General features: G+C 47.9%; 2 protein-coding genes across 2 annotated transcripts; both read right to left on the reverse strand.

Annotated features, from left to right (window-relative positions):
* Positions 1-40: 40 nt before the first annotated feature.
* Positions 41-1337, reverse strand: LOC9658207 (fatty acid desaturase 4-like 2, chloroplastic). The gene has a single exon (XM_002962083.2). The coding sequence runs from the start codon at positions 1237-1239 to the stop codon at positions 136-138; it is 1104 nt and encodes a 367-aa protein (XP_002962129.2). The 5' UTR covers positions 1240-1337; the 3' UTR covers positions 41-135.
* LOC9630703 lies at positions 1330-2687 on the reverse strand. The gene is made up of 2 exons (XM_002962084.2): positions 2570-2687; positions 1330-2517 (listed from the first exon to the last, which is right to left on the reverse strand). The coding sequence occupies exons 1-2, from the start codon at positions 2685-2687 to the stop codon at positions 1355-1357; spliced, it is 1281 nt and encodes a 426-aa protein (XP_002962130.1). The 3' UTR covers positions 1330-1354.
* Positions 2688-12614: the final 9927 nt, after the last annotated feature.

A 12614-nucleotide genomic window follows, 5' to 3' on the forward strand; every position in this document is an offset into this window, starting at 1 on the left:
TAACGAAATCAAACCATGAAGTCCTGTCCTCCCTGTATGATCCTTGTCAAGTCCTTTTTTGGACTTTATATTGACTGGCATTGACTTTACATGAGCTCAATGAAGCATAACTTAGACCATCACGGCTAAAACGAATCAATCCTCGAAGTATGATCCTTGTTGGCTCCACTCCGGCGACGAATCCGACCAGCAGCGAGGAGCGTAACCCCAGTTGGAGTAAATCCATCTCTCCGCCAGCCTCAGCACCCCGCTCGAATCCAGCACCCGGTTCCAAACCCCCGACACGATGCAGTAGTTCCCATCGAAAGGCTCCCGGTGGTGCTTGCCGTGCATTCTCGTCGACACGAGCACCCCAAGATCCTGGAGCGCCCTCACAACTCCTGGAAGTTGGCTGCGCCGGGTGTGAGCCCACGAGTGGAACTGCTGGCTGAAGACCACGCATCCCAGGAAAACTCCCAGGAACGCATCCACGGGGCCACTGCCGGGAGTCGCCACCAAAACCGGGACGAGAAAGATCGTTGCCGGACGAGCCAACGAGTGGATGTTGTTGGAGAAGTCGCGCTTGGTGATCGTCCAGGGACGCTTGTGGTGCCCCTGGAACGCGTCGATCTGGGGGCCGAAGAGTGGAGTCTTGTCGTCGCCGTAGTTGTCGATCCCCCAGTGGTAGATGCCGGTGGCCAAGTCGGCTAGAACGTAGGCGGACAGGATGGCGAGTGTTGAGAGACCTGCGTCGGAGCTTGTCTCGATGCCAGCCGCGGACTTTGCTAGCATTCCCAGCAGCGAGGAGCATCCGGCAAACACCCATAGCCTGTGCTCCATCGTCGAGCTCAAACTGGTATCATTGCTTCCCATGTCTTTGATCCTCGCAGCATTCTCCTTGTCCCAGGAAATGGCCTCGTCGCAGAGAACTTGGAGCACTGGAGGAGGAGCATCTCCCAAAGCTTCTTCACTAGCTTGTGGAACTCTGGATGATCCCTGGAGCCTCGCAAGTTCTTCACGAGTGACTTTGAGTGATCCCTCAGTGTCGGTGTCCTTGACACAGATCTGGCAAGTCACCGCCTGCTGCCTGTAAAATCCCGATCGTCCCAAAGAGTAGTACCTTGTTGCAAGCTTTCCAGAGTAAGATGTGCTTCTCCATCCAGTGAGAACTTCCATATCTCTTGCACTGCGTCCCAAAGTTCTCTGGTTCTTCGCAGCTCTCCCTTTTGTATCGTCATACTTGTGTATCAAATTCGTCATCGCAGTGGCGCTTTTTCCACCTCAAAAGCTCATGGCCGACGGTGGCGCTCGCTCCACGCTAGAATGTTCGCATACTCTTTATCCCCGGATATCCTCGCTGGCTTTGGACCACGTATTAGTCGCGGAGTTTAGCTGTAAACACCGAGAAGCTTTCCTCCTCGGACCTGGAAACTTTGGCCGTTTTAGAAGCATAATTCGCTGGCTTCGACCGTGCCTTCTCGCATCTTCCCTGCGGAGCTTGCGGGTTCCTGTTTTCTTTCATCTGGCCCTTGCGGATATCGGTGGTCGCGTCCACTTTTACTTGCCTGTTCTTCTCGCCAAGAACAGGCCTGCTCGCAGTAGCTTGTTTCTTCGATGGAGCATTCCTGTCTGGAGCCTTGGTGGATCTTAAGCTTTTCGCCCAGTCGAAAGTTTTCCCCCAGAAGCGTGGTGACAGTCGCAAAGTTTTTAGTTGCTCTTCCAGGCGCACAGGTTTTTCCGCTTCTACGAATTGCGTTTTAGTCACACCTTCCTTTTGTCTCGACTTAGTTGGGCCTTTCTTCTCAGTATTGTCACTCGACTTCACGAGCTTTTTCTCCCTCGGGACGTTGTCTCTGGATTTTTCCGGATTGGAGCGTGCCAATCGCGTCCCTCCTACGTTCTCCTTTTGCAAGATCCTGACTCGTTGCTGAAAGTTCTTTTCGTTGGATGGCTTCTTACGGGAGACATTCTCTGCTGCGAAGCTTTTCTTCGACAAAGGGTCGCTTAGTGCCATCTTTTTCTCTTCACGCTCGCATTGTAAGTCGGCCAGCTTCTTTGACAGCGCCGCGATCCCACTTTGCAGCTCTTCCTCGAGCCTACGATCGTTCTCATCTTCCAGCTCCGCCTGGACGATCGTTTCTAGCAGCTCTCCTTCAATGTTACGATCCGGACCATGAATCCAGCATTCATCGAAACTTCTTTCCACACCACGTTGCAATGTAGCTGGCGTGGCCAAAGAACAAGCCTCTCTAAAAGCTGGATCATCGCTGAGAACTTTCCTCGTGGAAGTTAAGGACCCGAAAGACACAGCACCGATCACGCCAACATTGACAGCGAACTTCCCAGCGGACGAGAAATTCTTCGCTGTGGAGCTCCATGATCCCTTCAATCCAGGCCGCCGCTCGCTGGAGCTAGAGCTACTGCCAATGGTCTCGGATCGATAGGCCGCATTGCTCCAAACCACAGCACACTCGCTGTGGAGGGCCGTGGTGGAAGAAGAATCATCAGGGCGCTGAGAAGCCGACGAAGAGGGATCGCCTGCCAGGCCAAGGCACCACTAAGTCTTTCCGCTCGCTCAATCGAAGATTACCTGAGGGAAAGTCCTTGCGCTGCAATGGCGGCGTCGATCTGGCCGCCCTGCGATTGCAGGAGTGCTTGGATTCGACCGCTCGCTTCTTCGTCTCCCTCGCCCGCCCGGAGCTCCACATTTACTACGCTGCCTAGAACCCTAACGAGATTTTAGCCGATCAAATAAACCCTAAAATCTCATTATTTCGTTACATTTTAGGATCCCAGCACGATCGAGCGTCTTCCGATGGCTTCATCTTCCGCGATTCGAGCGTCTTCCAATGGCTTGCAGAAGGTAAGATCCTTGAGAGGTTGCACATCAGATCCTTGTCCAAGCTCGAGCTAGTTTCTCCATTTAGTATCTTATGCACTCTTGAAGTATGGGGCGATTGTTTTACTGTTGGAGAGTTGGAGTCATATCATAGTCTTTTCTTGGGAAAATGCCACAATTGGAGTGTCTAAAGCTTTTTCCAAGCTTTTCAGGAGACAAAAGCCAAAAGTCACTATGCATCGTGGAATTTTTCAAGTGCTTTCCCAGCATCCAAGAGCTGAGGACGAACCTAAACATGTTGTGCATAAGCTTTACACTTTCCTTGATTGCGCATGCCTCACTGGATGGATCTGTTTGTTGGTGACCAGGTATTCAGGAGCAACGAATACAAGAAGCTCAACCTTGAGAAGCTTGAAGTTTTGGATGTTCGCCTGCTGAATCTCAGCCCTGATGAGAACGACGAGTGTGACGATGAGAAAGAAGAAGCTGTCAAGGAGGCAACAAAAGTTTTTCTGGCTGCGGCACCCAACGCGGACTTTCGCTTGACTGTCCCAGGTATTCCAGTTTTGCATTTTATCATCCCTTTAGAAATGCTCGAACTTGTAACACTCTTGACATTTCTTGCCATCCGAGCACGTTGCTGTTAACTCGTATCATCCGGCTCAGATTCAGGAAAGAAAGTGACAGACAAGTTCAACATGCAAGATTGCAAGCAATGGATCCAGGTCTTGTGCTGTCTAAGACGAAATCGAACATGAGGGGCCATGGGATGTATATAGCCAGCCTGGAGTCTAATCCAAGGTGGCAAGAGATTCATGTGGACGCTAAAATGAGTGGGCACAAGATTTGTATATATTTACATGGAGAAAATGACAAAGTGGTAGTTAGGGTATCGGAGTAAACGATGATCTCATGGGCAAAACAAGACCACGCAGCGAGCAGCAAGGCTACACAGACTCTAGATCGCGTGACTGCTTGACTGCAGCAGAAGAAGAGGAAGGGAAAAATCCGTGTTGTAGAAAAATTCATTCAAGATCAGGGTTGGAGCGTGCTGGAAATTGTAGAAGAAATGACCAGGAAAAATCCGTGCTGTAGAAAAATTCATTCAAGATCAGGGTTGTAGCGTGTTGGAAATTGTAAAAGAAATGACCACAACTAAGGCAATACCAATCCCTCTCTTTACAGGCACAGATTTTGAGAGATTTCGTTCTTCTTTCTCCGGGACTGTCCAGGGATAGACCTTAAGTCAGCGGAAGACGAATGGCAGGTCAGAGGCAACTTGCACCACCACCACCTGGATATCACGAAGACCATAAAAGAGAATTGGTTGAAGAATGTATTCAGAACCAAGCCAGCCCAGAGATTTCAAAAGTTGAGTTAAAGTCTAAACTTTTTCACTTAAAAATGGCAGCAAACGAGACTCCAACAGCTTTTTTAGGAAGGCTGAAGTCAGTGCTCTCCCAGCTGTCAAAGTCTAGGTGAAGTCACCGAGAATGATAAGTGAGCATCTTTGGTTCGCCCAGAATTGAAATCATTGAAGACTATGCTCAAGAACTCGATGAAAACCTTCATTGAAATGCAAGTAGTTCTTATCAATGAAGAAGGACCAGCTGAATACCAAACACCCATAGATACAACCACAACCACAGCTTTGTTTGTCAACTCAAAGCAAATAAAGAATTCTTCGGCAGCACTAGCAGTTTCAAGGCTAGTGTGAGCAACACTGCGAGCAGTTTCAAGGTTAGCAATGTTGGAGATAGCAACTCACGTGAGTGTAAAGGTGAGTGCAATTATTGTAAGTGGGTTGGACACTACACCAGAGAATGCTGAGACAGGTTAGCCGGGTGTCCTCAAGGATTGGGGAAAAAGAATATACAAACCAGTCAAAAGCTCTCATGGTAAGAGCTATTCCAGAACCAGTGTTTGTTCAGCAGCAAGATCAAGACGTAATCTCATTGGACACAGCAGCAAATATGCACATGACTTGTATAGCATGAGTAGTCATCAATGCAAAGCTTCTCACCTGCTAGTTATGTGCATATTTGATGCTGTGTCCAGCGAGATTACGTCTTGATCCTGCTGCTGAACAAACACAGGTTCTAGAATAGCTCTTACCATGAGAACTCTTGACTCCTTTGTATATTCTTTCTCCCCAATCCTCAAGGATGCCCTACTAACCTGTCTCGGCATTCTCAAGCATAGTGTCCAACCCACTTACAATAATTGCACTCACCTTTACGCTCGCATGAGTTGTTGTCTCCAACATTGCTAGCCTTGAAACTGCTCACAGTGTTGCTCACACCAGCCTGCTGCCAGAAAATTCTTTGTTTGCTTTGAGTTGACAAACAAAGTTGTGGTTGTGGTTGTATCTGTGGGTGTTTGGTCTTCAGCTGGTTCTTCTTCATTGATAAGAGCTGCTTGCATTTCAATGAAGGTTTTCATTGAGTTCTTGAGCATAGTCTTCAATGATTTGAATTCTGGGCGAACCAAAGCATTGAGAAGAATTGCTCGCTTATCATTCTTGGTGACTGTTTCACCTAGACTTGACAGCTGGGAGAGCACCAACTTCAGCCTTCCTAAAAAAGCTGCTGGAGTCTTGTCCGCTACCATTTTTAAGCCAAAAAGTTTAGACTTTAACTCAACCTTTGAAATCTCTAGGCTGGCTTGGTTCTAAATACATTCTTCAAGGCTGTCCAATTCTCTTTTGCGGTCTTTGTGATATCCAGGTGGTGGTGGTGCAATTTGCTCAAGCCAATCCCCATGGTGGAGACTGCCTTATCATTTCTGACCTGCCATTCGTCTTCATCGCTTGCTGCTACTTAATCTCTGTCCCCTGGACAGCTCGGAGACAGTTGTCCCGGAGAAAGAGGAATGAAATCTCTTTCACCCAATTCTCAAAATCCATGCCTGTAAAGAAAGGGATTGCTATTGCCTTAGTTGTGGTCATTTCTTCTACAATTCCAGCACGCTCTAACCCTGATCTTGACTGAATTTTTCTACAGCACGGATTTTTCCATTCCTCTTCTTCTGCTGCAGTCAAGCAGTCATGCGATCTAGAGTCGTGTAGCCTTGCTGCTCGCTGCGTGGTCTTATTTTGCCCATGAGATCATCGTTTGCTCCAATACCATTACCACTTTATCATTTTCTCCATGTAAATATATACAAGTCTTGTGTCCGCTCATTTCAGCGTCCACATGAATCTCTTGCCACCTTGGATTAGACTCCAGGCTGGCTATCTACATCCCATGGCCCCTCATGTTCGACTTTGTCCCTGGGTACAAAGATCTCCGAATGACAGCTCCGGATTTGTTCGAGATTAAAGAGGTTTCAACTTGAAGAAGTGAAACGTATTTCTCTTCTATTTCTCGCTTGATTCCTCAGCTTTCATTGTTGTAGCATAAACATCGATGTCATTTTCTTAACGCTTTGGTGATGGTGACTATAGCGGGGAGGCCCAGCAGAGCGGCAGAGAGAGCGGCCGAACGAAAGGGGAGGGTTTCGCGCTAAATCCGGTTGGCCAGCAAAAGGTCAGATACTTTTGGTTTCTGTGACGATCAAATTTGTTATCGTATGGCCAAGGACCTCTTACAGCTCGCTCAGCCACTGCTTGATGTCCAGCCAGGATCATGCAGTGAAAAGTTTGGCGGTGATTCAAAGAGAATCAGTAAGGACGTCGCCATGTTTTTGCTCAAGAGGATGGCTTTCCAGATGGAGGTGTCGGGGAATGCCTTCTCTAGCAGGGACGATCCGGCGTGGACAGAGTTGGGATACAGGCCGATAGTCAGTCACTTCCTCGGGGCATTCACGTCTCTGGCTCTAAAGTTTGGGGAGCGCCTCGAAGAAGAAGAGGAAGAGGAAGAGCGCTACAATGATCCGCGTGTTGATTCGTTCCAGGATGACAAGAGTGTCGGAGAGTTTGCGAAGTGGTTATCGCTGGAGCTGGCTAACCGGGCTGAAGAGCAAGGGAACGACGAGGAAGAAGAAGGAGAAAACGAAGTAGAAGACGAGGAAGAAAAGGATGGCGATGGTGGCGAGGGTGACAAAGACGATGAAGAAGATGAAGATGGTGAAGCTCACAGTGGCCGTGACTTGTCCGAGTACTTTCCTCTAGATGAGCAAGCCAAGAGTTTCACGAACGAAGCAGTCCTCCTCCGGATGTATGGACGTGACCACGCCATCAACCAGCACATCACTCTGGGAGTTTTGGGTGGAAGAGGCGCGGATGAATGGCCGGACGATGCCTTCGAGATGTTCTACTACGGGTGCGCCGCCGCGATGCGCAACATACGAGCAGGAAGGATGGACAAGATCCCGTGCATAGCCGTTGGACTCAAATGGTGGGCTTCGGGAGAGATCGATCCGGTGGGCTTCGTCCGGGTCACCGCCAAGTACAAGATCACGAGCTCAAGCGCCGCAGCGTTCAAGTCCCACGTCGAACAGAAGTGCGAGTGTCTGGAGCTGCGAGGCCAAGGCCGCAGAGCCCGCAAGCTTAGGCGAAAGTATCTCCAAAAGAGCGATGGAGCGCTCATCGCTGCTCTCGAGGCGCGAGTTCGCGCAAGAACAGCCGAGGCCGCCATGAATCTCGACGAGAAATCTTTCCAAGAGGTGGAGCATCGCTACAAGTCCAGTGCATTCGCAGCCAAGCCATGCAATCTCCTCGTGGGAGAGGCCACATATCCGCCCCAATCCTCCACGATGCTGCGGTTTCCACTGGATAGAAACGCAAGGTCTGGCGATGGTGACAAAGACCTGGTGTCGGGGATGGCAAGGACGCTCTTTGGAGACCGTGTTCTTCGCTGGAGCTTGAGAAGCGTGGGGAAGCTTTCGCGGGAACGCGATCAAGTCACAAGGTTCTTTGCGAGCTCTCTTGTAGCATCCTAAAGAACTTCTTCCATCACTTTCTTCGTTTCAAGAGCTCATCTTCCTCCAATCTAAAATACTCGGGTATTTTTCCAGATGCCCGCACTGGGCATTTTCTTGAAGCGTTTTCGTACGAATATAGACGACGGCGGGAAAAAAACATAAATTCGTGTTCTTGTGGGAAGCTAATCCAAGTGTTTGCGCAGAGGAGAAGACGAGAAGCTCAATCCCAGTGATTCCAGAGTGCTCGAGCGAGGTTTTCCATGCGAGCGGCCACAACCTGGGTGGAAAAGCTGGAAGATCACTATGATCTGAGCTCTTATCGGGGTCCTACAAATGCTCGATCACGTTCTTGTCTCGCTCGCGTCGATCCTCAGAGCTTGCGAAGAAAAACTCAAATCCGGAAGAATGCGCGTGTCGTGGGAAGAAAAGTCCTCTATCTGCAAGCGCTTAAGGAAAATTTGAGACTATGATCGATCGTCCTTGGAGCCTCTCGGCGGAGAAGGTATTCCCATTCCCGCCGCAAGCCATTGTGTGGGTGTATTCTCTTTACCAGTGCATCCCGGCGCACGCAGCATGGATTCAGAGGATTCTTCTTTGTTGTGGCATTGGCAGTGTTCGCCGGGAATGCTTCCTCCTGGAGGAGAGGAATAAAAACAGGCAGTTTGCTTGGATTTGCTTGGGTGACAAAGATATGTCACTTGGGCTTCATTCATGGTGGCAAAGGATAGAGAAGAATGATGCGGAAGTATCGAGCGAGGACTACATGGCGTCTTTCAGCATTTTTAATACAATGCTCTTGCCGTTACCTTCGGTCTTAGCAAGTAGTGGATATTATGTAAGGATGCTGGCCTGCATTTACCTCCATGTTTTTGCTCAAGAGGATGGCTTTACAGATGGAGGTGTCAGGTAATGTCTTGAGGATCCGGCGCGGACAGTGGGATACCGGCCGATTGTCGGTCACTTGCTTACGGCATTCAGGCTCCAAAGTTTGGGGACCGCCTCGAAGAAAAAGAAGGAAGAGGAAGAGTTCTACGATTATCCGCGTGTTGATTCGTTCAAGGATGACAAGAGCGTTGGAAAGTTTGCAAAGTGGTTATCGGTGGAGCTGGATGATCGAAGTGAAGAGCAAGGAAAGGAGAAGTTTGCAAGAATGTCCAGTGAGAAAACGAAGAAGCAGATGATGAAGAGAAGGATGGTGATGCTGGCGAGGGTGATTCATGGTTAGTTTTGACCGTTCCAAACACCGACTGGCCGACTGCTTGACTATGGTTATCAACCGGTTGTGAAAATGCCGAATGGCTGAACGGTTCGCAAATTTTTTTTGATAAAAAAATTAAATTTTTTTAGTAAAACCACAAACCAAAGCATTAAAACCAAACCAAACCAAAGCATTAGATTAAACCAAACTAACTACTACTCATCTTTTTCAACATTTTCAGTAAGTTTTTCGACATTTCTAGCATCTTCCCCAACAATCACATTTTTATTTGAAAGATCTTCTTCAGCTAAATCTTCTATACCAAGAGATTCAAACCTAACTTGCATTGCTATGAATTGCTAGAATCAAATCTCTGAAATCACTCGAATCGTAATTTCCATTTTAGGGCAAAAATTTCAAGCGTCACGGACTGGGTGATTTGATTTGCGAGGCCTCAGTGAGCTGCTCTGCGCTCAATCGAAAGCAGAGGCTGGAGAGTGTCGCCTTGTAGAGCTTGGTACGCACGCAGCTCCTATAGGCTATAGCCCTCTTCATCAGATTCTATTTAGGCTAGCTAGGCTGGGCATTCGTGGATGGAATCCGATGGATGGATCTCTTCATAGCAGCAGGAGAATAGCAAAGCAGTGGAGATGCAGTGGCGATGGCGATAGCCGCAGCAGCATCAAAAATCTAGCGCGATCACCATTTTTTTTCCCAAACGGAATCACCGAACGGAACTGTCCAACCGTGTTCGGCTGACCTTGTTCGGCTGACCGCGTTCGGCAGCGGTCGGGATTTCGGCCGAACGCGGTCAGGTTGGTGACTAAGAAGATGGTGAAGCTCAGTGGCCGTGACTTGTCCGAGTAAGAGTTTCACGAACGAGGGAGTCCTCCTCTGGAGCAGATCACGAGATCAAGCGCATCAGCGTTCAAGTCCCACGTCGAAAGGAAGTGTGAGTGGCTGGAGATGCAAGGCCAAGGTCGCAGAGCCCGCAAGCTTCGGCGAGATCTCCAAAAGAGCGATAGAGCGCTCCTGGTGTCGAGGCGCGAGTACGCGCAAGAACAGCCGAGGCCGCCTCTCCCACGACGAGATTGCATGGCTTCGCTGCAAATGTGCTAGACTTCTACCTCTTGAAAAGATTTCTCGTCAAAATTCATGGCCTCGTACCCACCTCAATCCTCCACGATGCTGCGGGTTTCCACTGGACATTAACGCGAGGTCTGGCGATGGTGACAAAGTCCTTGTGTCCGGGATGGCAAGGACGCTCTTTGGAGACCGTGTTCTTCGAGAAGCGTGTATCTTAAAGAACTTCCATCCTCGTTTCAAAAAGGCATTTAGCCAGGGGCATTTGAAGCGTTTCCGTATACGGCCGGTAATAAGCTCGAGAATCCTGCAGCTCTCGAAACACCTTGAAGAGCGAATAAAGTGGTCGAGAAACGATGAAGTGTTTTAGCTGGAGCGTGTTTCTGTGTGGAATGCAAGGAAAAGATGGAAGATCACTATGATCTGAACTCTATCGCTGTTCTACAAGCTAAAACAAAGAAAGTGGAAAAGCCCTTAATCGGGGGAGCTGGAATAAAGAATACTCTTGCACACTGAGCATTAGAGTATTTTGAAGGATCTATATGTTACAAAAATTTGGCGTTTACATGAAGAACGAGCTTTTCCCGCTCTGCCTATATAGACTGCCCAACATATATTCTTCAAACTTCGACTTTGCAAAACTACAAGCATCATCCGAGAATTTGTGAAAAGATCACTAAAAAGGAAAACAGGCGTTCCAGAGCATCAAATTTACCAAGCCATCTGATGCTGAGCGAGCTTTAGAAGTACTCACGCCTGACTCAGAGACCCAGACGTGGACTCAGACCTCTCCTTCTTTACTGTAATCTATATTTCAGCCTTCAATTAAAAACCAGAAACTAGAATCATACCTGTTGATGGCATCCTGGAATACGTTGCTGACAAAGAAGACGAAAAGTAATCAATAGTCTGCTTAATGGAGGCTTCCCGCTTCGCATGATTGTCTTCGATGTCGGCTGATGTTAATGTAAGTGCCCGGTCTCCAATAAACGTGCGGATCAAAGAAGTGAAGAACAGCAAGCCACCTTCATCGATAGGTTTGTCTGGATTTACAGGAAGGGTCATCTCCTGAAAACATAAACATACATGCATAAACAAGTAGAGCAATTGAAATACATGCTAACCGTGGCACAGAAGTCTAAACTTCCAAGCACATATTCATCGTCTGGAAATTGATTAAGACGGAAATACTGTTCAGAGAGAATCCGTGTGAAATCTCTCAACCTGGACTCCAAATCTTCCAAAGATGCCTTCCTCTTGTCTGTAAATCAAATCTGTCAAAATAAATGTAATTTGATTAGTCTAACCTTGAATTGCCGTGTGAACGTTCAAGATCGTTCCATCTTTAACCGTCACGATACCTTTTGGTCTTAGTACCCCGTAACGCCATCCTATGAAACACAAAACTTAGTTTGTGTAACCTGAAAGCTCCTCCTTTACCTCCTTTATACCAATGGTGGACGTAAATGGGTCCATATCGCCCCTTTTTCATGTTCAATTTGGCTGCTCGGATAGCATAACCAGCACCTTGATCAAGCTTCGTAGGGGTTCCTTTCCAGTCGCACTCGATAATAATCACAGTAACCAGATTGTTTGCTGGATCGAGCAACGTATCGCGAACCTTTCCCTGAAACAAACCAAAATCAGCACATACTAAGGCTACCAATGTTTTTCTTCCTTGCCTTAAGATCATATCTGTCGAGGCCAACAAAATCATTTGGGTCAACCACACGCTCCTGGCCTTCATCCCCTTCGTGTCCAATTTCATCGCTTTCTTGTTCAATAAATTGCACTGCAGAAGTTTCTTCGAAGTCAAAAGAACAAAACAAAACCAAAAATAACTTACGGTCTTTCAACTGAAGCTGCTCCTTTCCTCCAATAACCACCTGGGAGTCTGTTTCAGAAGATGGCGTCGTAAGAAGCTTTATATTTTGCAGAATACTGGCGTGTACAATTTGTGTGCCAAGTTCGGTCCTGAACCGCCGGCTAGTTACTGCAACGGGCTCTAGAAGAATATCAACCGCTGCCTTGAATGCTGCTTCATCCATCAGCTTTCCATCAGAAACATTATCTGGTGGCATAAACCTCAGCTCCGGAACTTCCCTGATGTCCACAAACGGATTGTTTATTTCCAGTAAACGCCTATCATAGCTGCTTTTCTGTAAAAGAACTCTCAAAAACATCTTAGCATGGAAATCGAAACACTCACCTCTGCCTGAAAAGGGTTGCCGAGATACTTGGCCCGTTTATTTGGTAGATCGTCCCAATCCTCATCTCCCACCTTTCTCTTGGACAGATTCGAAAGCTCTGCTTCCTTTCGAAGCACACGCTCCCGTAGACTTTCCAGCTCGCGAGATATCTTTTCTGCCTTTCGCTCCTCTGCTTCTTTCTTCCTTGTCTTTGGTACCACGGCCTTCCTAGCAGCCGCTCGCATCGTGCTACACTTGAGATGAGCAGCAGAAACCAATCGATAACCGGGCCGGTCCAGCCCTCAGAGCAATTGATGATTCTCGAGACGCAAAACTACAAACCACCAAAACCCTAATGAGATTTTAGGGTTTAGCTAAACCTCCTTTTCTCAACGCTCTAGGGTCTAATCAAAAGGAAAACATAAGCAAAATATTCTATTTGTCAATCTGCAGTATAATCCAG

This window comes from Selaginella moellendorffii, unplaced genomic scaffold (genome assembly GCF_000143415.4).
Source record: "Selaginella moellendorffii unplaced genomic scaffold, v1.0 SELMOscaffold_1, whole genome shotgun sequence".
NCBI lineage: Eukaryota > Viridiplantae > Streptophyta > Lycopodiopsida > Selaginellales > Selaginellaceae > Selaginella > Selaginella moellendorffii.

Bases quoted from the DNA above. Each gene is read 5' to 3' on its own strand.
- LOC9658207 (XM_002962083.2), bottom strand. From the start codon at position 1,239: ATGACGAATTTGATACACAAGTATGACGATACAAAAGGGAGAGCTGCG.
- LOC9630703 (XM_002962084.2), bottom strand. From the start codon at position 2,687: ATGTGGAGCTCCGGGCGGGCGAGGGAGACGAAGAAGCGAGCGGTCGAA. The intron at 2,518-2,569 runs GTAATCTTCGAT...TTGGCCTGGCAG, and splicing joins GCGCAAGGACTTTCCCTCAG to GCGATCCCTCTTCGTCGGCT.